At 42.9% G+C, this 26180-nt stretch overlaps 1 protein-coding gene across 2 annotated transcripts in view; it reads left to right on the top strand.

Annotated features, from left to right (window-relative positions):
• The window catches only part of GALNS (galactosamine (N-acetyl)-6-sulfatase), a 45101-nt gene extending 19263 nt beyond the window's left edge, over nucleotides 1-25838 (top strand). Inside the window, exons 11-15 of one of the 2 annotated variants that reach the window (XM_026092051.1) lie at nucleotides 280-382; nucleotides 9768-9889; nucleotides 19683-19840; nucleotides 21503-21620; nucleotides 25043-25130. In XM_026092051.1, the coding sequence (XP_025947836.1) occupies nucleotides 280-382; nucleotides 9768-9889; nucleotides 19683-19840; nucleotides 21503-21620; nucleotide 25043 (502 nt within the window). In that variant the 3' untranslated portion in view covers nucleotides 25044-25130. Of the gene's footprint in view, nucleotides 1-279; nucleotides 383-9767; nucleotides 9890-19682; nucleotides 19841-21502; nucleotides 21621-25042 lie in introns of both variants that reach the window. The other variant, XM_026092052.1, reaches the window with a different exon arrangement.
• Nucleotides 25839-26180: the final 342 nt, after the last annotated feature.

Here is a 26180-nt window from a genome sequence, read left to right as displayed (position 1 = left end):
GTTCAGGGATTAACGATCGCTGGCAGCCAAGCTGCATAACGTTTCATTCTCGCGCAATGTGAGCTCTCAACTTGATGAACACTTTAAAAAATGTTAATTGAAAACCTTGCAGTGGAGGCTATTAGAAGGCAGCCTGTTTCTGACTGATAGCCGAGTCGGAAGTCAGACGCCATTAAAGCGTTTGGCTCCCTTATCAGCGAGGCCGCGGCGGCGGCTGCCCGGGCCCGGCGCGTTCGCCCTTCTCACGCGGCTCTGCTCTCCCCTCTGCATCCTTTTCAGGCCCATATTCTATTACCGTGGCAACGAGATGATGGCGGTGAGAGTCGGGCTTTACAAGGCTCACTACTGGACCTGGAGCAACTCCTGGGAGGAGTACGGCAAGGTAACGGGAGACAGACCTGCACCTTCCTTTCCCTCGCTCCCCCCTTCCCCAGTCTTTTTCCTCTGGGGAAATGACCCTTTAAAGAGGAAAGAAAGAAAATGAGCAAACTCTTTCTGAGTTGCTCTGAGTGGTGCTGCCTTTTAACAGCATTCCTTAGCCCTTAATGTTAAGCTCCTTTCCCTGGTGAATTATGGGCATCCCTGTGTTTCCCATACTAGGTTTGGAGTTTGATACCAAATTGATCATATGTCTCCCAATATACAGTACAAAAAAACCTGGTGCCCTTGGCTACTTAAATGGAATAAGGTGGGGGGGGKTTGTTTTTTTTTCCTGAAAGGGAAAAGGAAGGCTGTAGGAACTGTACAGTGGAAAAAACAGCTCTTGTTGAAAATGGTTGAGTACATATGTTTAATCTATTACCAGCACTTYTGCAAGCCCACATCACTCTAAGATATTTTACGTTTTATTTGCCAAATAGGCCCTGCTTTTGTAATTTCCTGGCTTATCCTCTCACAATTAGAAGTTAAGCACTGTTATTTTTCTTCTTTTGTATCTTTCTTGCCTCAAACTTGGGTACTAAACTCTGAACCATTTCTTGAATGGCAGGTTCACACATGTGCCTTGCTGTTTATATGTTTAGACATGAAGTAAATGTATTATGGCACAGCTCTCAGCAATTTTGACAGCAGGCTGGTATTGGGGAGGGATTGTCTGATTTATTTTTTTTAATATATATTTTTTTAACTTATGGTAGGTCCTCAAGGCATCACAGGTGCAGAAATAAGCGCTGATGACATTTGTGGATGTAAAAGTGCATGGTTACTTTGGTGGGGATGTCTTGGGGGTAGAAGGAAACGTCAGCTCCAAGGGAGCCATTTACATTCAGAGCCGTGAATGTGTGTTTGTCTTTTTGAGACTGTAAGGCTCAAGGAGTCAAAGTTTCTGTTTTACACAGAGTAAGAGGAAAGGAAAGTTGGCTCCAAAAATGCATTGCACGCTTTGTGTCAATGTTAATATTCCACAGCTAAAATGAGATAATATATTTGTCTAGGTTAGTGTGTGCATAACGCCCATATATCACACATGGCACAGTGCGGAGGATTTTCCCTGTGTGAGGCACTGGGAGGTTGTATGTGCGTGTGCATAGATATATGAATGGGCTCAGATGCATGCTTTTTCCATGTGTGTGGAAGATAATGTCACACATGAATAATTGCTCTGCATTGTAATATAAGCACATACACATACTTACATACCTCGTTTGAAAATAAATAAATGTCTACATCGATCTGAACCTATTTGTACATGTCTGAGTATGTGTGTAGCTGTGATAATGGGGACCAGTTACTCATTTCAAAGGCTATCCTATTGTGAGCAGTGGCAGTTGTGCAATTAAGGAATATTTATTTCTTTCTAAGTCTTTGTTTAACTGCTGTCTGATAAAAGTCGGCAATTATACTGTACATCAGAGAGATGATTAAAAATTCACTTGCTTTCCTGCAGCTTGTATCACATGTGGTTGATGTGGGTAAAATTGGAGCACATTAGTGGACAGACTAGCCATTACCAACATGCAGAGGAAGCTGGGGCTGAAATTTGTTCCAATTCTCCCCATGTCCTCGAGCCATTAATTACAAGCCTTGCAAATTTAAAAATAGAAATAAATCAGGATGCAGAACAGTTCTGCAGTTCTGAGTCTTGTTTTAGGAGTTTTGTAATCTCACCTTATGATGCAGTTGCCTCTCTCAGTGACTGGTGTTCTCAGCTGTATTGATATTGGACTAGAATTATTCTGCCAGAATCAAAGGGGCCAATTTGTTTGCTAATTTCATTTGAAAGCAGATTTAAATGCATGCACGTGTGTGGCATTAGAAATTCTGACGGTTGGCAGATTTGCTGTTTGACAAGTTTGATTTATCATCCCAGTAGAACTTTAGCTAATAAGGCCTTGTGTAACTGCAGGATCGTCAGCATAGGTCATTGCCTCGTTATGTGAGTCCAATGTGGAGTTTTAGTAGACTTTTAAATGTGAATCTGAGGGGTCTAAACTCAGACCTGGGATAAGCAGATGCATCAGCTTGGTATGTCATCCACTTGAAAGAGATTTGAACTTGGCCAGATGTGTCAAAACAGCTGTCTGTGAATTTTTAAGAGGTTTGTTTTATGGATAATTGAGTATCTCATTATTTTTACAGATTTATTGCACATTTTAGCCAAAACTCCTTTCACTTTCAGAATTCCCTGGTTAATTGACAGTGTAGGAAATACAAAAACYTTGCACTGTTTTTAATCCATACTTAGTCTGTTTTTGTTTGACTTTTAGATGTGACTATACTATTATAGCAGCCAGAATCACATTTTCATGTTGAGTTGGAAAGTGTGAAACTGTTACATGAGCACAAGCATGTCAGTTTAGGACTACCAGGCGTTTCAGGATTAACTAGAAATAATTTGTGCAACTTTAGCCTCTAACCTGGAAAGCTATTTGCTTAATACAGTGTAAGTTAGTTAAATAATGAAGTGTGTGTATATATATATATATATATACACAAATAAAAATGTACCAGAGAGAAGAAGCTAAAATCAGCAGCTATATGAATAGCCAGGTTGTAGGTGAGTGCAGACCATTTGGAAGTATACTTATTTCTGCTCTGCATTTGTCTAATTCACCTAATTCACTGTCAGACCAGCTTACCAAGGACTGTAGGACGTCTTCTACCAATTTTAGCAATTTTAAGATCAAGATTGGATGTATTTTGCTCATTTAGACAAATCATTTTGGACCAGTTGTGTCCTTCACTGTTCAGGAAGCAAGGCTAGAGGACCACAGCTCTGCCCTGGCCTCAAGGTTTAAAACTGCACCCAGGTAGCATTCAGTGATACGACTGTGCTTTACTAAGCAAGGGGCAGAAGGGCTGATGCTACAGGAGAAGTAATAACTAAGGATAAACCTGGGGAGCTCCCTCTCCTGTACAGCTTAAGACACACAGGACTTCTTCTGGAAGTCTCCTGCAAATTGCTTTTCTTGTTGCTCTGCTCATCCATCCTTTTAGCCTGTAGGTCATGCTTGCTTATCACCAAATTTGGCCTGGATTGTGAAGTGCATGAAAAATAATGCATGCAAACCTGGCATATTATATGCTACTGTTTTATTGCTGCTGAATTTTTGCTAGAAGGTCTCGGTTGTAATGCGTCAAGCCTCAGGGAAAAATAGAGCTGGTTTTCACCCCCTTCTCCCTAAAGGGCATTATGAACTGCTGTAACCTTCCTCTTTAGAAGGCTTGGAAAGGAAAAATTGTGTTGTTGCTAGAGTCAAACTTCTGCCAGGGCTGTAAGGAATTGAGCGTTCCTGTACCATGCATCTGCGGTCTCTGGTCTGGGGAAGACCAGTGAGGGTAACTTCTAAGCCTGCAGGAAGGAGGACAAGCAGGTGGAGCAGGGCTGGGTTGAATGGAAGGACTTTGCTCCTTCTGTGACAGTACTTGGCTGTACCCCTACAAGTCATGTGGCTCTGTAGTACCTACATTAGCTTATATTRCCAAAGGCAGCCCAGGGAGCAGGCTGAGCGCCCTTCTCCCTGGTAGTCTCTCGGTGGCCACCTCAGTAATGCTGGGTGCACAGTTGCCCAGAAGRCTTGACTTTTATAAATGGAAGCAGAGGAAAAGGACAGAAGTGACTCAGAAGAAAGAGGTCCCCTACTCACTAGCTTAAAGAAGTGGTTCCACTGTAGGCAACTTTTCCATTCTTAAAATATGAACACCCAGAGTTTGTACGGTTATGAGTTCTTTTGTCCAGCTGATTGAAGGGAGAGGTGCGTTTGATCTTCCTTATTTGGAAGAAGAGGCCTGAAAGGGAAAAAATGAGTATTCTCTGTGGATTTACCTAAGTCCTACAGAAATTGCCTAATTTAATGCTATGTAGAGGAGGAAGGAGTATGAGCTAGCAGGAGAAGGGAGATCTTCCTTCTGCCTGCTACAGAGATTATCCAGCAGAGAATATATCTCGTGCCCTCCGTGAGCGGTGGTGCAAGAAGGAAAAAAAAAAAAAAATTAAAAAAAATGTGGAAAAGCCCTTTGTTTTGCTGGAGAATGGCTGATAACATCAACCTTTCTGTTGTCAGCTTAGTATCTTGTTAGTAGTCTTCAGTGATTTTTCATAAAGGCTCCTGTGTCTTTAAATGATTTGTGTATGTGTCTGTGAGAAGACCCTATTGTTTTAATGTAAAATGCCAACGGGGTTATGTGTGCCGCAGCCTGTTCTGATTGCCCTTCTCGTCAACATGAGGGAATCAATAAAGCCTTTTCTGCGAGGGGGATGTGAAGTCAAGTAGAACCTCACAAATAATGACATTTGATTGTGGTCCTCTGAGCATATGAGCTAGCCATTGATCGCTTCTGCTTGAGAGCYGATGGAGACTTTCTGATTTGCCCATCTTCTGTGGTCTCTTCCAGACAGTTAACACATTAGAAGCAATTTTTGTTCAACAGGGTTGAAACTGGCAGTCACACTTTCAGGTGTCTCGTCGTTCTGAGTTCCAGTTTGGGAGGCTTTGCTGGGAGTTTCCAGGAGAGAGAGAATTACCACTTACCAGTGCTGTGGCAAATGGCAAGAAACAACATTCCTGGCTTTAATTAGCTGGTGTTTTTTCCTCTCTCCCGCTGTCCAATATTAATACAGTTTTGTTGTTGCTCCGGGTTTTATGTGCTGGAATGAGGAAACATGACCAGGAGACAGAGCCCAGATTTGCTGCACCACTATCAGAATCCACAGTTGCCTGTCAAGTCAGACTGATCTGGGATAGCGCCAGGGTGACGAATTGCCAAAGGGCTTACATTAACGCGAGTGGTGATTCCATTGCTTGGCGAAGAGCCCAAACTGGCAACCGGCTGTATTTGTCTCATGTCTATATTGACATAGCATCTGTGGTCTATTTGCTCTGGAAATTAAAGCATAAGCTGTGCAACCAATAGCCACTAGATCTTACAAAGGGAAAAAACAACAATCCAGGTTGCACAATTGCTGGGGAGAAGGGTAGACAGGCGTGTTCCCTGAAAGGCTTACCTGATGTGCAGAAATTTTTTTTTTTTTTTTTTTTTAATAATTGCTGGAATTTCTCCTACAGCAAACAGGTCTGTGCAGTGGTACAAAACACTGTGCCTGTGTAAGAGACGTGGTGCATGAGCTGAGATATTTCTGTTTGCCATCTGATAGCCTTTTATTGCCTCTCTTAGGAGGCACAGAGCTGACTTGTGCTCTAGGTAGGRTCTTCTGATTTAGCTTTCATGCTTTTGTAATTGAGGAGAAAAAATCCAAGAGTTTGCCTAAACAGAGGCAGTGACCTTTCCACCTCATTTGATCGGTGTTACCTGTAGACATGCATATACCTTTGATAGTGTGCAGAGTAAAATATTAGGGCTGTGCTTTTAACTGGCTAYTGATCCTCTGCATGTTGTTATTAACAGTCTCAAAGAAATAGTTTTAAGGAAATAATAGCAGATGAAGTGGTGGTTGATTTGGGTTGTGTTATTCTGGTGGATAGGGCAAGCATACGTACCTCTTTGCTCTTCTTCCACGTAGCATAACTTTATTTTTTGAGTGAAGCTCTCGTCTGGAGCTCCTGCTGGAAGCGGCAGAGAGCTGGGCCGCTCCTTGTCAGCGTAAATCAGCAGTGCTCCACTGCTGCCCATGGAACTACGTTGCTTTTGCTCCAGCTGAGAATTTGGCACATTTCTACTTATTGTTAAACCCTGCAGTGTTCACATGGCTCTATGGGCCGTGTTGTCAGATCATGCTTTTAAAAGAAAAAACATTTTGTTTATTGAAGAGCAGGAAATGATCCAAAATGGTGACATGATGTAAAATTCTCTTCTGGTGGCCTTCACCAGTAAAGGTACCTGGAAGGAGCACTCTCCTCTTTTACCAGCCTGGTTGTGCTTCAGCCTGCCCAGGAGAGCAGAGCTACTTTCCATTCTTCCCTGCCAGAGGACAGTTTCTTCTCTCCTGTCAAAGACATATATAAGGAGTTTTGGCGTGTCCCTCCGCCCCAGCTCCCAGCAGCACACATGACCAGACTTGCATGCTTTCCAAGCAACTAGAGCCGTTGTCCAGATGTTCCAGTGTGTGGATTGTCTTGTCTTTAAATGCTTCTCAAATCTCAAGCAGGTTTTATTTTGTAATAGTTTTGCTCCAGAAATGAAAAGCAATCCAGACTAGAGGATCCTAGATTTTTGATTTATTGGTGTAGCTGATTTTTCTCTTTCCCTCTTGAGAACTGAAAATAGCTTTGAGTTGCAAAACAGAATGAGATAGAGCTTAGGGAGAAGTTAAATATTCTTTTCTGTCAAATAAAAACTGTTTTACTGAGTCAAACKGAGCGGCATCGACCACTGTCATCATACCCATCTGTTTTCAATCAAGAAGAGGCACACACACACACATTTTACACACATTTTAATTAGAAATAATTAGATTTGCTGCACTATGGCATGATCAGAGTTCCCTCCCTTAGACATGTGAACTGTTCCTGGAGAGTTTTTGTGACACAGTGAGAGTCCTTCTTCCCCCATCCTCCGTTCAGTGCAGCGGCTACCTCTGCGATCGCTCGCTCTCCTGTGAGCTGGGTGCTGAGAAGTGGTGAATCACGTTAAGGTTCTTCAACACCTCACTCGACGTGTGTTTGTGCAATGAGTAAATCTCTTCCCTGCGATCCGATGCATGKGAGTGAACTCCGGAAGCGACTGCAAGTTTATGGCTGGCAAGCTTCAGAAAGCCCGGGTCTGGTTAACTTGGCCCAGGGACTATCTGGTTTTCCACAAGCTTCGTGTGCTTTAGTCCTTGTTTGTTCCTTTGCTGCCAGGCAGCCCAGCTCCACACCACGTTTGCTCGCTCTTGCTTCTTGATTGAGTTTAACCTCTATAATTTTAGGAAGCAGATAAAAACATTTTTCTCTAAAAATGAGATTCTTAAGGGACTGTGCTTAGTTCTGTATCTATTACCTTCTTACTTGCTTTCTGCTGACTCATTTCATTAGCTTTTACTTGGGTTCTCTCTCTCTCCCCATTAGAGTTTTATGCCGTGCTCGTTTCCGTGAATTATGAGAGAATCCTCTAGTTGTTTCTACAGTATTTTAATTACTATTATGCTGGACAGTGCCTTAATCACAGATGTGAGGATATGATTTTATGACATATGTTTTGCTCATTTGTTGATGATCAAGTAGAAAATATGTTGTCTCTGCAGGTTGAATATTGGTGGTCACATAGTGCACCAAAATAATAATAGTCAGTTTTATTTGTGGAGATAAAGTTGAAAAGCCCTAGAAATTTACATGGTGGTTTCAGCCACGTTTTAAGAGTGTTCTTTATCAATGTCGTAAAACAGTATGTTTGAAAATTGTTTTTTTTTCCCCAATAGACTACTTTTGAAGAGGGCATTGACTGTTTAGATTAGAAAGACAGATACCTTTTGGCCTGTGGCATCAGGCCAGGCTGTCACAGCACTTTCTTAGGAACCTTTGAGACGTAACCTAGACTGTGTTCTGGAGTCTCTGCTACAAGGATTTTACAAAAAAGCAAAAGATAAATTGTAAACAGAGGAATGTATAAACAAATGCCCGAGAGACTAAAATCTTCCTTCAGACTAAAGCATTTGCAGCAGAAGAGTATTGTACCAATTAGCAGGCTCTTAATTAAATAGCTTGTTTGATTTGCATCCAAATTATAATTTGGATGTTATGTCAGCTTTGATACCTTTTCATTAACTGTTCCTTTTGAAAAAAATTCTATTTTTCACTCTGTGTTTCAGAGGTCTGTGGCATCAGAAGGTGGAAAGGTCAATCATTTTTGTATCCATTTAAAGTCCATTATTGGTAGGCCACTACAACCTATCAAGCAACTCTCTTATTTTTCCAGTCAGTGATTCAGGAATCTATAGCTCTGTGCAGATAAATGGGATTTCATGGGCTTCTAACCTTCTTGCTTTATTGAAAAGCAGCATATTAACTGCTCCACTGACCAGCTGTCCATTAAAAACACAGGATATTTTTAGAAAATTGTTTGCCAATCAAATCCAACCAACATCTGTAGAGAGCTTTTCAGTTTGTTTGTTTTGTAAGCAAATGCTACAGCTGCTTCCCCACCTCCATTTAAATATTCCTATTTACCTTCTCTCCATGTCTCTGTCCATGTCTCAGGGCATTCTGAGGTATTGTAAGTAGCACGGCATGTTAGCGGGAATTGTAAAACTGAGGTTTAACAAGTCCATTAGGTGCTAGTCCTTGCTAGTCGATGGGKCCCCCTGCTTTATTTTCTCTTCAGTGAAATTAGCGCTTTAAATTTTTTGCTGCTCCCAGGGCTAAATGGGTTCCCTTAGCCCTCAAGACAGCAGGCCGGGCTCTAGGTGATTAGAGAGTTGGACATCTGGCTAATAATTGGCTGGAGTTCAGGAGACACGCAACCTGGCACAGCACGCAAAGGCACAGATGCAGAGGGCTCGCTGCTCTGGACCGCTGAGCAGACGGCTCCGTCTGTCCCTCGGGTGGCCGCTGAGCACTTTAACCCGTTGCTGCTAGCAAATGGAGTGTCCCTGTGCTTGTGGCCTTCCCACCCACTGCTGCTGCCAGGGAAACCCCGACTTCTGACCCCAGAGACTTGAACGTTAGTCACAGGAATGTTTCCAGGCCTAACACAGTTCTTCCAGCCCAGCTGTCATTCCCAGGTGAGTGCCTCAATACCAGCTTTCTGAGAAGCTATAAATCAGATAGATAAATGCACCCGTTTTCTTTTTAAAATTAGGCAAATTTGCTTCTTTCTTCAGTGAAATAGGTCCTTTGGGTCTGATGTCAGATGCTGAGCATGCAGAGTTTCTGGGAAGGCTAATGGGTGCCCGTGGCCTCGCAGGATTACGTCCCTCGGTTTTGCTGGATGATTCCCTGTGACTGCTGCTTTTAAATCAGAGTTGCCAAGTGATCAGAACCTCTCTGTGCATTTCAGAGCTATAGAAACCAAACAGAGAAGATACTTTCCACAGGCAGAATTCCTATGATTAAATGGTTTCACCTCTTTCTTTTGTTTGGCATTTCATTTTAATGAATATTTTATAGAGATTACTTTTTTATGAGGCAAAAACATAAGGCCTGCTTCAGCTTTTTTGCTAGTGCAATAGCAACCCTATCGCCTTATTTTACCCCATCAGATCAGAATCCATTTTGCAGACTAAAGCAAACTCCCTAGCTTTAGACTAATTCCATATTTTGTGGGTATGTTTGGCAGCGCAGGGGAAGGTTAACCTGTTTTGGTTAACAACAAGATGCTGAAGAAAGTGGCATCAGCCAGAATTCTCTCTCCTTCTTCACCCTTGGTGACCCGTTTCCTCCTCTCTAATGCAGGGCATCGATTTCTGTCCTGGGCAGAATGTCTCTGGAGTGACAACACATACGCAGGAGGAGCACACCACTCTGCCGCTGCTCTTCCACTTGGGGAGGGACCCCGGAGAAAAGTATCCATTAAGGTGAGCCAGTTGATAATGAGGAGGTGAAAACTCTCATCACTGTCAGTGTTTTCGTTTTCAAAGGACCTGAGGAGCAAGGCAGCAGGGCAGAGAGAAGAAGGTTTGCATGCCTGTGTCTGTCTGGCTTTAACATCCAGGCTTGTTCAGACCATTTTTATCATTCTTTGCCAACAGATGTTGTTGTTCCCCTAATTTCGCTTTCCTAATTGTCTTTTTTATTGCTTTCATTCAACTGTTGCTGTGTAAGGACAAAATAGGCTGCTTTTGGTGATTAGGGGCAGTGTAATGAAGTAGCATTTACAAGATTTGCATTTCATTGTGTCCCTTCATCACCACACCTCTGCTGATGGCCACAATGATATTTATGTACAAAGCCGGTAAATAGCTTTAAAAAGTGGTGGTCACTGAAACAAATGAGAGGTTAGAGCAAAATCTAGGAGGCTCATGTGACTGTGTGGAGTGATACAGTCATTTCTAAAAAATAAATGGGGTAGTGATAATACCAGCATGGATGTCACAGGAATGTAGTGATACCAGAGGCATGTAAGTCTATGCTTTATATAATTCACTTGCCTTGGTAGCTGTTTCTTGCAGTCTTTTGAAAACTGTCCCAGAAAGCCATAGCTAGTGAGAATTTCAAAGAAGGAACAGACCTTGGTTTTCGAATGGTCAGGCCAGATGGATGCCCACCTGTCCCTGGTTGTACTCATCAGTTCAGTGCTTCGTGTCTTTGTGTCCAGCAACCCCTGGCGGAGGAGGCAAATTGCTTGCTTTTGCCTTTCCGGACAGGACTAAGTTTCGGGCAGCTGTGGAGTGAGGAAATGGTGACAGTGAGAGTGTGTGTTGGAGCCAGTCTGCTGCAATTCTCTGTGTGTTTTGGGGGTAGGGAGGAAATATCTTTAGTGATCTTTGCATACTCTGTGGTGTTTTTCCTCTGTGCTACATTGGAATCTGCGGAGGGCAGATGTGGTAACTTTCCAATTCCCTAGCACCCACTAAAGGAGCTTCTGCAGAGAGTCTTTAGCAAGAGGACTTTCTGCTCAAGCCTGTTCCCTCCTTGGACTGTCCCAGCTGTCTGAATCCATTTTCATATAAGTCTACTATTGTAATCTTTATCTCCAGCATACACCATGCCCTGGGAGATTTCTGTAAGGATTTACATAGTCATCAGCCAGCACAATCCACATATTAACTCAGCACCTCCAAAAAGGCTCCAAAGGTGTCCCCACCTTCCTCCCCACTTCCTTCTACTGACTGAGTTTTATTCTTTGGCAGAACTAGATACAGGTGGGGGCATGCAGCCTCATCCCTCACCAGTGACTCTGACTCACAGAATGTGAAAGTAAATAAAAAGGAAACTAGCACTACTGTGACCACCTGCACAGAAATGGTTTTGTGCAGTGGCTTTAACAGAAGAGAGATGTTTCCTGAGCTGACAGGACTGCAATTACTCAACTCTTTTAAATAATTGAGTGGATACACTCACTCCATTACTTTTAAAAGAACTGAGCATGTACTGTCCGCTAAGTGTTTTCACTAGAGAGAGAAAGGGAGGAAAAATATTTTCCCTTCTCACTCACTTAACAGATGAGCACCCTAGAGGTATGTTACACAGTGTATAAAGCTCTTCAGAAGCCCAGCACATTAGCTCTCCCCTTATATTGCATTTCTGCACTAATGAATAAAGCAAATCTGCAGCTCCTGTATTTTAAATTCAACTCAGTGGAACTACACTACTGCGTTGGGATTCCAGATGAGACTATGCCCTGTCCAGCTTAACAGCTGTTTTATTTTAGGAAGATGAGTGGGTGGAAATGACCTCTTTCCAAAAATCAAACAGTTTGGTATTGTTAAGTGAACTGCAGTTTGCATATTGTTTGTGTTTCCTCTGAATTTGAAGGAGAGGAGACCTGTAAGAGGTATTTGCAGGACACCTGCTTCCCTATTATTTAGATGTTCCTTACAGCCACCATGGCTTGAGTATTGAAATAAATTCCAGTGTTACCTCTGCAATCATTTCTCATATGGTTCCATTGATTTTTGGACACTCACAAGCTGTTGCCTTGATTGAATTTTATGGAAAGATTATGACATGATTATGGAAAGCTGTGATGTTGTTTAATATGCAGACCCTAATAGAAAGCCTCTTTTTAGCAAATGAATCTTCCTTTCTGCAGCATGTTATGTTGCTATCATCTCCTCTCTGGTCACAATGGAAAACTCATGGGAAGTGGGTCTCCTGTATCCAATGTGGTAATTAAATTATCCTCATTTGTGGGGCTGTTACTGTTGTGTATTTTTATTTAGCTTAATTATCCCCCTTGGCAGACAGCCTGTTGGGAGTCCCTACGCTAATGTTTCTCAGAAGGGAATCCAGCTTTCTCCTGCAAGTGTGCATCTGTCTGTCTGTACATGCAGGGTATGTTCACATCGCTTGTGCTCCAGCCCAAGGTCTGTGCGTGTTCACAGTACTTGTTGACCATGCTCCTCTGTTTGTCCTCACACAGCCCCAGAGGAGCAGGGTCTATCATATGACTCTTTCACCAGCTTGGCTCCTCTGGAGCATTTTTATGTTGCTAAAGCCTTCAGAAAAATTTGCATTGCACCCCTGATTTCTCAGTACCTTTCCCTTTATTTCATTTACTTTTGCTATTTGCTTTCCTCTGCTAAATCTGTACTAGGTTTTATTATTTTTTCTGCTACTATTCTGGAGGCTATGGAGGAGCTGCATCGCACACTCATGTCCTATGTTTTTCTCTGCCTGTTTTGCTCATTTTCTATTTTTTTTTCCTTATTTTAGTGCAACCTTGTTTTCTCCCTAAAATGATTTTAATCACCTGTCATATCTCTTAATTCACATTAGTTTGGGGGAGGATCAAGTACATAACCACCTGTAAGATGGTTCATTGCTTCATTTGAAGGCCAGGCATCAGACATGCACCTCTAGTGAGATTTAATATTTATCTTTGGGGTTGCTCTAGGATCCTAAGGGATCTCAGAGCCAGGGCATCCTAGAAATCAGTCAGCTCAGTCAACTGAGTCGACAGTCTTGACTTGTCTTATGTTCAGGCAATCCTGTCTGAAATGTCTTTGGGTCATGACACTATGCACATAAGGTACTGCATGACACTGAGTCTTTCTCAAGGTTGTGGCTATGATTTCACTTCATCTCGGAGATGGGGATTAACCTTTTACCTTTTCCTTGGAGAAGTGGCTGCTAAATGGATCACTGAAGATTCAAGTCCTTCAAGATCTAGAGACAGCATGTAAAGTTATCAGTTGCCTGGGTTTCATGGTAAACTGGTAAACCAGGAAAGTCCTTTCTCTTCCTGACACAGCTTATTGGATTTCCTGGAGCCTGCATGGAAACAATATCTGCAAAAGCTTGTCTCCCACAGGAGCGCTTTTTGTGCAGTGGAAAAACTGGTCAGGCAATTACAGGCAGGCCCTGTCATCACGTTGAGGACGCGTCTGGCAGTCCTGAGCCATATGGCACCCTGTGCTCATGTTACCCTTCATGTAAGGCTGTGCCTGTGTCCCTCAGCATGTTTGACTCTACGAACACACCCTCCTGGCAGGGCTGTGATTGTTCCTTCCGTGGTCGCTATTGCCCCTCTGTCGGTGGCTAGCCTCCTCCCAGCTTCCGCCAAGGGGCACGGTTGTGTTTTCTACCTTTGCCTTGAAAGATAATTGCAGATATTTCTCTGCCTGGTGGGGAACTTCACCCTGGGAATCCAACAGCCTCACTGACTGCATTTTGATAGCTAGAATTCATAGTAATGCCAAACGCGTGTTATGAATTCTCGCTCATGTCCAGGAGCGCGCTGTCTGTCTTTGCCCAGATGATGGCATATTTACATCACCATCATGCTGTACGTACATCAACAGACTGGATAGAGCAAGATCCCTATCCTATAGTTGACCTTCAGGACTGATATGTGTAGTGTTAGTGTCAGATATGTTCACTACCAAGCTTTTATCCGCCTCTCTTCTGAAAAGAAGATGACTTTTCTGAGAACTACAGGATTCTCGGGTCCTCGAGTTGAGAGAAACGGCACCGTAGGGCGCTCTCTACCTTTATATGGCTGCCGGATGAGGGAGGACACGAACATGCCTATAGGTACTGATAAGGCAAAATTGGCATCTGGTTAAGGTGCTTGTAATAAGAACACTAGCAATAGAAAGGTAAATATGGCCAGTATATTTCAAAGAAGTGTAGTTACTGGTAAATAATCTTTCTTTAGGTTGCCAAAAATGGTAAGGTAACTCTGTATTTATATCAGTAAGAGTAACCTTGTTATTTAATCCTTGTATAGTAAGAAGTAAACCTTTTGTGTCTTTTATCATCCAAGAGATTGACTAGATCTGTGTAGGCTGTGGAATAGATCTTTCTAATAGCTCTCAAATTTTAAGTATAAATAAGATAGTATGCTAAGTACCACACAAAGCAGAAGCATTTCTCTAAATCTAAGCAGTATTTTGTTTTCTCCCTAGATGCAATTACTAGGGGTTCTTTGCTTCATTTAAAGACACTTGAACTGTGGACTGCCTTAGTTACCAAATATATCAGAAGCAGAACTAAAGGATCTGATAAGTCTTTATCTTCATTAAATTCTGTTACACTCTGAGTATTGTGTTTCCCCTGAGTACCACATAGGGAACTTGTTTCTCCACGAATGCAGTACATTCAAACTGAATTTGACAAATTCAGTAAAATTATCTGTTGGTAACATCTTCACAACCAATTGTTGAAAATAGTTCAGTTTTATCACCTGAATCAGAGATTACTGTTTATACATGCCTTCACTAAAATGCTTCATAACAGTCAGGAAGAACACAAGTAATAATATAAAGCAAAAGCTGGCACAACTTCAAATATACTTAACAAAATACCCAATACAGACTACAGTAGAAAGAGAGTTTTGAGTCAGACTCCAAAGCTGCAGGAAGAATTGATAGTAGGAATCTCTTAAATTCTGTCAGTTTGAGCCAGAGGTACGAAGCTTGATAACAAGTAAGTACAGCATACTAATGCTTTGTCTGTACTCCAGGTTAGCAGTGACTTCTTTGAGTGATTAGTCTCTGTTCATAACTGAGTTTGCTAAATTTTGAATGTCGAAATACCAGTGTTTGACTTAGGGCAATAGAGTTGACTATTACAGGAAAAAAAAAAAAATTGAAGTGATAAAACTTGGTTGATGAACATAATGATTTTAGAACACATTAATTAACAAGAGAGCACACAAGTGCCTATTTCGAGCAGATGGAAAATCTTGGAAACCATCAGAGAAGTAATTGCATTAGTTATGGAATCAGAAAAGAAGGGAAGAAGCTCCTGAAGGGAAGCTAAAGGGCAAARGATCTGACAGAAAAGTTGCCGATCTTACTTTACTCATCAGGGCAGAAACCTCTCCACCGAGAAAAGAAAGAAGGTGCAAAACTGGAAGAAAATGTGTATAACAAAGAGGCAGAATCTTGCCCAGGGCAGGTGCTGACTCCTCGTCTTCTTCAAACACAAGGAAATGGCAGCAGATGCATTGCAGGGATGAATTAGCTGCTGCTACAGGAGAGGTGGTATGGAGGAACACTTTAAAACTGTGGAAAAGTTGTGGAGAACTGTGGATAAAAAGCCACAGCGATGCCAGGAAAAACCTGCTGTCCGGCAGCAACCGAGCAGGGGTTGCACACAGAAAGACTGTCAGGCAGTGTGCCAGCCGGGCATGACGGCCTGTCCCGCACCCAGCTCTGGAGGGAGGAGGTCTGAAGGACAGCATGGCTGCAGAGGACAGTTGCTGGCCTAGGGACGAGGAATGGAGGCAGAGTTGTCTAAATCAGTAGCTGGTCTTCGCTTGGCCCACTTCAGGATTAGGACTTTGCGTCGTGGCGAGTCGTCTGAGGAACTGTTAACTTGCGCTTAAACATGGCAGAGCAACAGCCTGCAGGTATTTTGCTGAGTAAGTGTCTAGACTAGAACAATGCTGTATAAAGAGGAATATTAGAAGTGATGAAATGATTTCAAAAACGTGAACTCTATTTGAAATTGATGGCATCTTCTACAAGACAGGTCCAGGCCGCAACCGTAGCCTAAGAGCAGTCTGAGAACCCATTACGCAACTTATGACTCAGAAATACCACTGAAACAAATAACGAGAGAATCAGCTGTATGGTATTATTTTTTGTAGCCTGCTTATGCAGAGACTAAGGCTTTAGGTAGTCACTCTGCCTTTTTCCCTTGTACCTTTTGAACCCTCTGGTAAGCCAGAACGAAATCTGACAGAGAGGTAAGATTCCCAAAGCTGGGGTGTTGCAACATCCATGAAAATAGGTGACCAGGTAGAGGATCAGTGCAATCAGATCGTTGCTGAAAGGAAGGCTGTAGATGCTCTTAGAGAATCCACAAAGGTGCATCAGGAGTACCCCAAGCCAGAGAAGGCTAAATGGCCAAACGCTCCAYGCATCTCCAGGAGAATTTACATGCGAGACCTGCAGATGCTGCTGGACTGGAGAGATGAATTACAGTATAGGCCACCCTGCGTTCTTCTGTTTGATTCCTTTCTAGTTTTCCTTTGGCCTGTGAGTCTTTCCAGGAATCACAGGTTGCCGTATTTCAGAAGCAGAGCCATAAACCTGTTGTTTGCATCATGTATTGTGCAGACTTTAAAYTGCAGATAAACTTGATAATGGAAAACAGGAGCAGAGAAAGACTGAATAATAGGACAAGATCAAGACTGGATACTACAGTGCTGAGCAGCCTCAAAGCACTGATAACAGATAAAATCAAATTATCTGTATCTGGGTGTGAGTATTTCACAATTAAAAATAATGTTTTTTAATTAAATTAATTCCAGTGGGAAAGGAAGTTAAAGATACAAATCATTAGCCAAGTTTATGCTCTTTCCCTAGCTTCATGTAAGTCTGGTAAAGCATGCTATAAATCTGAAAGCTGCTGTTAAGAGCCCACTGTCAGCTTTGCATGAAGCACACTATATAATAACCATTTTGTTACATTTCTCTTGATAATGTCACAATCCTGTTGCTCTTAGGATAGAGATACTGTGCTGGGCCTATATATGGATCATCAGGGAGATGTATAAATTAATACATCAAGATCTAGATTTTAAAAAATACTGAAAATGCTCTTTAATTTCCTTGGGTTCTGATGTCTTTGACGGTGTATTTGTTATGATAAAGAATTACTCGCTCCTCTTCCTTACAGCTCAGAGCGATAGCAGACCTGAAGGTGAAAGACTGTGACGATTCCAAGATTAAAATGGTGCTCTAATATTGAAGGCATCATGTTAGACAAACRCTCCTTCTTCCAAACCTGAATTTCGCTGTAGGGCATGGTGGGGTTAATAGCAGAGCAGGTTACACTGAGAGCTGTTTGGAGAGGGAGGAGATGAGAACAGATTGCCAAGGCACAATTACGCTAAATGAACTAAGCACAGGCCACACCTGTGCCTGGGACCCGGCGCTTGCAATCCAGCCCTGATTGGCTCTCCAGAGACTTCCTGGAGGTAAAGTGTCAATTAGTGTAATGACCCTGGACTTTGTCCACTCCGTTCGTTCATTCTGAGCATGGAATAATTTCCTGTACGCTGGGGGATCCCTTTTAGCAAACTCCTCACAACACCACCTGCTCACCCTTGCTCCCGCTCTCTCATTCTTTCAGTGCTATTCCCAGCTCTCCTTCTGCAGGACTGTTGAACTAGAATACAAAATGCAGCGTGCCCGGGAGGCAGTGAGTCTGGATCTTCATTCAGACAATAATGCCTAAACACCTGTATAGATAATWTTWTTWTTTTTTTTTTGTAATAGAGACTGTAGCAGATCCCGCCCTTGCAGCCCAAATCCATCATTCCCACTCAAGGAAATGATGGGACTCCTTGTAAGAGTAAGAGGTTCCCAGACCCATTAACAACTCAGACTGTTTACCATGAAGTAATTATCCCCATCTTACATACAGATTAAAGGCACTCTTCTGTTGCAGATTTTGTCTCAAAATGCACTTCTTTCCTAGGGCCGGAGGCAGTTTTAACCCAGAATACGCAGTCAGTAAATATTACAAAACATTASAAAACACTGCATGGATGTTGCATCTTGGTACATGTTGTGGAGCTAAACAGGCCTGTCTGGGCAAAACCTCTGGTCATGAGAGCGAGGAAGGGGGTTCTCCATGTGACCAAGCACTGTAGCATTTCAACGGGAAAAAACCAACCCCCGCAGCCCGCACCGGGTTGTTTCAGTGCGTCACTCCAGCTTCACATGACTGCAAGCCCCAGGGCTAGTGCCAGCCTGCAGGCACTGCAGTCCCCTAATATGCGTGGAGACTTGCCCTACGTCTAGATGAGGAAGATAGTTTGTGCGTTTAATTGAGGCTCTTGAAGACAATCTGTGATTGTGACGGTATTGAATGATTCCTCGCCRCATTTGGGGTCCCGCCATTGTCATGTACTTAAACATGAGGAAGACAGCTGCAATCGGATATTTTTTTAAGCCAGCGTCAACAGGTTTAACCTGCTTAAAAGCATGTTAAGCCCTACTGAGACAAGGTTTATAGGTTAGCTGTATGACTTGGAGCATAATCTATATATGTTCTTTAGCTTTAGCCAGCTTTGTACTTATGTGAGAAGCGTGAGTCTTTTATATGTGCCAAGCTGTTTCTATCATGCTTTGGGGAAGTCATTCAGCCTATGCTAAATGCTGGAATAATCTAAGAGTGTAGAAGCTGCAGGGGAGAGCAGTTCAAAACACCAGGAACTGAGGTTAGGCCAAGATTTCCTGTCACTGCTGAGCTAGCTGAAAATGCTAGGAGTGTCCCAAACATGCGAATCAAAGTACAAAGATGATTTAAATGACTCTAGCCTACTTTGCTATACCGCAGCATTCATGTGTCTTATGTTGCTAAAGAGCAGCAATGCTGTGGATAAATGCAGTAGTTAAGATTATAGCCAAAAGATTTTTTTTCACTGCAAGAGGACTGGCATATTTGGAGCAAAAAGCAGCAGTCATGACAACAGATTGTTTATCTTTCATCCAGACCACAGCTGTGTTTTCCACTGGCCTGTCCAGATTATAGCTAATTTGGAATCCTGTGTACAAGAAGCCATTTCGATGGATGAAATTGGGCTATCTCTTAAGCACTTAAATATTTGCAAAGATGCTGTGGAGCTTAATTAGTTTGCAGCAACATTTTATCTTATGGGTTCACTTCCAAAAGAAGTTCTTAAATGCTGGAGAGACAGTACAAGTATGTGACAGAAATAAACACATTAGATGGTTATAAAAGCAGCAGCAGAAGGTATTAAATGATTAGATATCTAGAATCTGTTGGACTCTAACAATTGGTCCAAATATGTATTAGTGCATATTAATCCTTAATATGAGGGTCTTAATAAAGTGTGATTAGTTAGGGTTTGGAAAGAGCTTTCAAATCCTGGAACAATAGGTGCATTAGAAATCTAAAACACTGAAATATATGTGTTTCACTAAACTACATTTTATCTCAGTTTGCATCACTAGAGTATCTAGGCTTTAAAATGTTCTCATTTCGACTCCTCTGTTTCATCTAGTCTCAGCAGAGGAGGATCCAGCCCAGATGTCCAGTGTATTGTGTACATCTCTGACTCTCTCCTGTGTTTTTAGGTATACTCCCATTGTGTGTTTTCCTCTGCAGCATTTTTCCTCCATGTRCAGGCTCCCTTGTGTTAGCAGTCGCCTGTATGTCAACGTAGGTTAGCTTTAAGTCCTGCCAACCTCTTTTAAAAATGTCTTTTGWTTTTTTTTTTTTAAGCATGCTGCCGTGCTGGCAGTCCTGTGTGTTTGAAATGCGACCAGAGGGCTTCCAGATAAAATCTTGCCAAATCGAAAGGCCACTATGCCACTGGGATGCAACACTGCCTAAACTCACTGAGCCAAGTGATTGCTACCTTCAGTGTCCTCATCAAGGCTGTGAGTCATAGATGGTCTCTGGCAGCTTCCAAATTTCTGGCTGTCCCTCCATTTTCAGCATAGTCTTTGGAGGAACACAGGAGCGTGCAGTTCGCTGCTATTAGAGCTAAGGTGGGATGTGTGGGGAGAGGCGCATGCAAATTCGGGAGCTTCCCAAGAATGATCTTTCAGGCTGGTCTGTGCAGGTCATACAGCCAGTCCAGGTGATAGCCTCTRCTCCAGGATACAGCTAGCTGGGTGTGAGAGCAACAGATTAGTTTGCTTGAGCTTGTCATTTCAAATTCCCATCTGGTTCTCTATCAGCAAAGCTCAGGCCCATCCCCACAATTAGCTTCTCTCTGGATGACTGCCGAGATGTGATATTTATAGGGTTTACTGGAAACTGTTGGCACGTTACTGGGCTTCAAAATGTGATTGTTTTTCAAAGAAGGAAATTAGCTGGAGTGTGGGGCTGGTGGCCAGCTTGGACTGTAAGCAAAGGGAGCCTGAGGTCAGGACCAAGTTGCATTGTTTCTCTTTTATCTTCGGAAGCAATTTGCCGCTCTCTGTTTTTTAAGTGACTCTTGATGTGATGGACGAAATGAGATCATTGAGTAATAAGCCTCCATTTTAAAAATACTTGAAGTATTAGTGGAGTGCACCATGGACCACTTAAACAAGTACCTACTGGAGTAATACTTTGGATAAAAATCTGGTTATTTAGAAAACTTTGTATGAGGACTTGAGCATGACAGATGGGTCCCAGCTTGGAACAATAAAGCTGTAATGGAAGAATGTAAATGGGGCAGAACCACGGGGTGGATGTTGCGAAATGGAGGAGGTATTCTTGTCTTGGACGAGTCACTTCTATTCTTTTTCTCCATCTTCCTGTTTGCATAATATTAATTCATCTTGGTGATTGTGAAGTTTTATTAGCCAACGGTTGTAAATAAGATGATTTGAAATCCTGAGCTTGAGAGAACTCTTAAAAAACAAAGTATTGTCATTACCTTCATTTCCCTACAATAAAGTGTGCGATGCATGTGTTGCTGAAAAGCACTTGAAAGAGCGAAGGGTGAAAGCGAAGAGAACTAGCTGACCTCTAATGTGACACATTAGAAGGATCTCCTCAGCAAACTTGTTTATTTACTTAATGTCTGTGGCAAGGTGTTTGTCCTGTATTCCAGGAAGTCTCCCTAGACAATCATTTAAAGCACAGTTGAACTTCAGGACAAGCCCAGAAGCTCCCTTTCTTGTACACGCCAATTTGCCAATTAGATCCTCCTCAGGAATCAACACAGGCTTGCAGCATACCCAGCCAACTGGGAACTGAGGCRTTTGGGACCAGTGGGGCAAGCAGTTTTCAAAGCTGAAGGCCCTACAGAGATGTTCTGCCGTGTGCCCCTTTGCTGGGGAGGGCAGGCTGTCTGCCTGCTTTGCTCCCCCAGGCAGAGCAACTCAGACTCGCAGCCGCCAGTCCCAGCCAGCCCGGGTGCTTCCTTCCGTAGGAACCTGTGGGCAGTCAGCGTTGACTGCATGTTTACATGCGCTTCTCCTTCACTATTGCTCGGGAAAACTCTTCTGAAATAGCTTAGTGATGTAGACACTTTAACTATGCTGTGTATCAAGCCAGATATATTTTGGGAGTCCCTCTAGTAACTCGGTAATTTTTTCACATTCTAGTTTTGCCAGCGCTGAATATCAAGGAGCTATGGAGCGAATATCTGGTGTGGTCCAGCAACACAAAGAGACCATGGTGCCAGGAGAGCCACAGCTTAACGTATGCGACAAGGCCGTCATGGTAAGGGGTTAAAACATAAATAAATATGAGAATCCTTGACTTAAAATATATTTTGCAAAGGCTTAAAGATCTCACCTAATGTTGGAAGGGGATGGAGAAGAAATGCACGATAGCCCTTTTGAAGGGCTGTCTGGCTATTGCACTGAAGAGCCAGCTGTTTGTTATCTGTGGAATGCAGTAGCACAGAAGGGTTAGTACAAAGTGAGTCGAATTAGGTCTGGAAAGTCTACCAACACACTGTGATAAACCCTGTGACTTCCTTCCTTAGAGATATCGCGGTATCTACAGCTCTAGGTCCTTCTCCTTTCTAATCCCCCTCTGCAAATCTCAAAAMGTCCTCTGCATTTTGAGTGGTGGGACTGGGACAGTGGCTCTTGTCTTTTCAGTGATGTGTGTGAGTATCCTTGATCTTACGCTTGGTCTCCCCAAATCCACCCATGCCGGTCTTTTCCAAAATCTTTATGACTTGAAGCATACCATACTTGTTTCCAATTCTGTATTGTTTTGAACACCATATTGAAAAGTTACAGTATGGCTTTCCTCTGAAATGGTACTTGGTTTATTTAGAACCTGGGGAAGAAACTGCATGGTTTGAAGGAGGTAAAGTTGTCAAATGACAAGAGTTTCTGTAGTCTAAGGGCACGTGCCTGTAAAGGCTGRCACAAAATAATAACAGGCAAAATCTTCCTGAGGCTGAAGGAGAATCTTCTGAAGCAGAAGATGAATACCTGCTGCTTAGGGTCTATTTCCAGCCAGGCAGAAAAGTGCAAAATGTGGAACAGTCTCTCCTTAGTAAGGAGACAAAGACCTTTCTTAGCTTTGTCACATCTTTTTATTTTTGGMTGTTAAGTAGGAAGAAGATTTGAAGGACCATTGTTTCTGTGTTGTTTTCTTTCATTATTCAGCTTTTCCCTTAATAAACACTGTTCTATGCTCCTCTGGGACCTTATGGGTTCAGGCATTCTCCCCAGTGCCTGGCTGCTGCCAGAGACTGGAAAGGCATTTCTTCTCTACTGATGCCAACTCCAAAATTGGTTCATAAAGTGTACCCATGTTCTGTTATTCTGCAGCTACCCTGGTGCAATGTGTTTAGGTGCTGTGGAAGCATCTGATATCCATGTTCATCAACACCCTGTGTCTTTAGGTTGTATAATGGAAGAAGCGCTGGACTAGAGGTCTTGTACTTCGTTCTGTGCCTTAGCCCTCTCTTTGGGGGGTTATCGAGAGTCAGACTTTTCCCTGAGGATGTCCTGTTGCCTATCTCAATTAGGTAGAGGTTCTGCCTTTTCTCTCACCAGACTGTGGGCTCTGTTCTGGCTCTGGTAATGTCCTGCGCTTGGCCAAGTCCAACTGTGTTTGCCTAATCTATAAGCAGAAGCAGTGAATAACTGCTCTGATGCTTGGCCCAGCTCTAACCAGATTATTCAGGCTGTCTGAGACAGAAAGCTCTTTCCAGTGGGCTGGGTAGTATTCAAATCCCTGGGGAAATGTTCAAATCCCAGAGGGAAGCTTTTTTACATTACGGATTTTATATTCCATGYAAACTTCTAACTGGCTAATTATACAGTCACAAAACTGAAATCAACAGAGGCAGCAAATTATTGCTTGTCGTCTGAGACCAGACATGAGGATAACCAAATCTTGTTTGGGTGATAGTATCGCTGGGGTTGATTGTGCCCTAAATCCTTCCTTGGAGAATGCTGAGGGATAAATATCACTTAGTAATACCATGCTGAACRGTTTTCTAAATTCTGTCACCCATTTATTTGATCTGGGCATTTAATATCCTTTTGGGAACAGAAGTGAAGAATTGTCCTTGCTTATCCACGAGCAAAGCAGATGGATCATTTTGTAGCTGCTACTGCAGTTTTGGGATTGATGGAAGTGCAGCAACTTCCACCCCTCTGAGCAGGGGATGTGTTTGCTGGCACCTCTGTGGAGCGTCCTACCAGCAGTGTAGATGAAGCCCCTGTGGAGCCAGTTCTGTGTTTTGCTCTTGTGGAAGTATAGGAGAAATTGTCCCATGCAGTGGAGCCGTGCTGGCTTGACTGTGTGTTTGACTTGCAGCGCACACAGTGTGCTCGGAGCTCCCAGTGCTTAAAGCACGGATTCAGGAAAGCTGACTTGGACTGTGAGACTGAAGCAGATACAATCTAGTTTTTTCAAAAGAATGAACATTTTCTTTGTTTCTTTGGATCTCTATTGCCTCTGCAGAATGGTCAAGCATATAAAATTTCYTGCAGTGGTTGTGCATTTTGAAAATGAGAAACAGATTTAAAAAACAGCATTAATTGTTTCTACATCGTCTGAAGCCTTTCATGCAGTGAGGTGCCTTCCGCCAAAATTCCCCTCTGTGTTCTCCCTTGCCTGCAGAGATAGCTGGTGTGTCACTGCCATCTGTTGTCAGTTGTATGGAATATAAACCTGCTTCAGCATTTTTTTTAGGGCTAAGCCTTTTTCACCCAAAGGAATTCAATTTCAAACAAATGCAGATCATGAGAAGAGAAAAAATAAATAAAATAAAAGGCAGTAGCTCAGAGCTGAATTGACCTTTAATAGGTGACAGTGCAAATCTCCAATGGATGGATAGACATAGAGAGAGGGAGGGCTAGAGAATGAGCACAAAAGATTTCTGAAGGCACAACAGGAATTGTAACCTTTCATTCACATTACCACAGTCCCAAATTTAAAATGACAAAAAACAATAAAATTGAAAAGATTATTGTAGCCAAATTCCTTCCTCCCTTAATCCCTTTGGAAGCTGAGGTTTGCAGTGAGTTTCTTTGCTGACACTGTCTCTGTTGTACTCATGGTGAAGCAAGGTGGTTCAAGAAACATGCAAACAAGGGAGGCAAATAGTTTTGGATGGCATGCATTGGAGTAGTTGTCATTATAAATGCCTCTTACTCCATCTATCCATRAATTCATCTGTCAAAATGCTCTTTAAAATACAAGCATTCTTATCTCTCTCACCCTTGGCCTTCAAAGACTTTTGCTTCTTGCTTGTTTCCTCAAGAAAGTGCATAGATATCTTAGTGCTGAGAATTATAACTCCTTTCTGGATCCCAGGCAAACTGAGAGGTTTCACCAAAACTTCGTGGTCTGGTTGCTGCAAGGCATGACAGGAGGGAGAGGAAGGTCACCACAGTCCCAGCAGACTGCAGCATGCACAGGGGAGACCACTGCCTCTAACCCAGGAGAAGAGAGAATCATCTGTTGCGGAAGGATCTGTAGTCTTTCCTAAAGCCTTTTGGATAGGATTTGGAGTTGGGAAGAGCTGCAAGAAAAGTTTCATTTTTCAAACAGGACATAAGAGCATCTGTGAGAACCAAAAGGGGGCAGTTAGGGTATAGGGCTCAGCAGGTATTTAACGTGAATGCTTGACTTCATTTTTCTGTATCTCTCTTGTTTGTTTTTAACAGAATTGGTCTCCCCCAGGCTGCGAGAAGCTAGGGAAGTGCCTGAAACCGCCCAAGTCTGATCCTAAGAAGTGCTTTTGGCCTCACTGATCTTTTCTGCGGCCCTCAAGAGCTACTCAGAAAAGCCATAACCAACCGGACATATGGTTTACAATGCATGTTTTCTCATGTTGGCACTCCTGTTTACACAGGAAGGGTGTGATGTATGATATCATCATTTGCTCTTCCAAAAGGACCAGTGTTTATATTGGTAGCACTCAGGGTTTTAGTGTGTACTCTTCTTCTGTTTTAGTTGTTGCCGTAAATAGTAAATTTTCAGTGAAGACGATTTCAGCTGGAAAAGCTCTTTAGACAACCACAAGTCTGCCATTACCTCAGAAATGCCATGGATGCACCTTTCCTCTTGCTCCTTCCACCCAACCTGCCCTCTCAAATCATCACTCCTTCCGATGCCCCACAGTGACTGCAGGGAATGTTCAGGGAAGCTACAGCCACCTGAGTGCCCTGCCCAAACTGGGCATGTTTTGTTTGCCTGTAACTGCTTTTAACATTTGATTTCCACTGTGAGATCTTTGCGCACCAGCTTGTTTTTTCTTTTCTTCCTAAACTTGCGAGTGCTGGGTGCAGCTGTATGGCCCAGATGGCTGCTGTGCGTGGCTGAGTGCAAACAAGCGCTCCCTCCTGTGCTCTAGAATAAAGGATCGGCTCTAGGGAGGAGAACGCCCTGTCCCTTCCATCTGTAGCTGCAGACATTCGCTAGGTAATGTTATAAAGAACTGTGAGGACAGTGTTTGTTTAAGTGTTGCCTTACTGCTGGTATGCAGGATGTTCTTGGGAAGCTGGGGGTCAGTTGCTCGTTTAAGGGGTTTTCTTCATTTCTGGAAATCTGGGCCCAAATATGGTTGAAGTCACGCTTCAAGTCTCATGACCCATAGATCTGGACCCAGCCAACTAGAGGCTCAGAAATGCCCATTTACATCAGATGTTAACTCTTGACCCTTTTTCCAGTGGACGCTCCCTGAGGAATTCTCCTTGTGCAAACTTTCCACAGCCTGGGTGTAGCACTTCTCTAAACATACTTCATGGTAAATGAGATCCGTAGCACAATTTCATGCTGGAGATTTTTCATCTGCTTCTGAGT

Source organism: Apteryx rowi, unplaced genomic scaffold (assembly GCF_003343035.1).
Source record: "Apteryx rowi isolate R43461 unplaced genomic scaffold, aptRow1 scaffold_94, whole genome shotgun sequence".
Taxonomy (NCBI): Eukaryota; Metazoa; Chordata; class Aves; order Apterygiformes; family Apterygidae; genus Apteryx; species Apteryx rowi.
The sequence above is the reverse complement of the archived record's forward strand: the minus strand, read 5'-3'. Positions and strand labels throughout refer to the sequence as shown.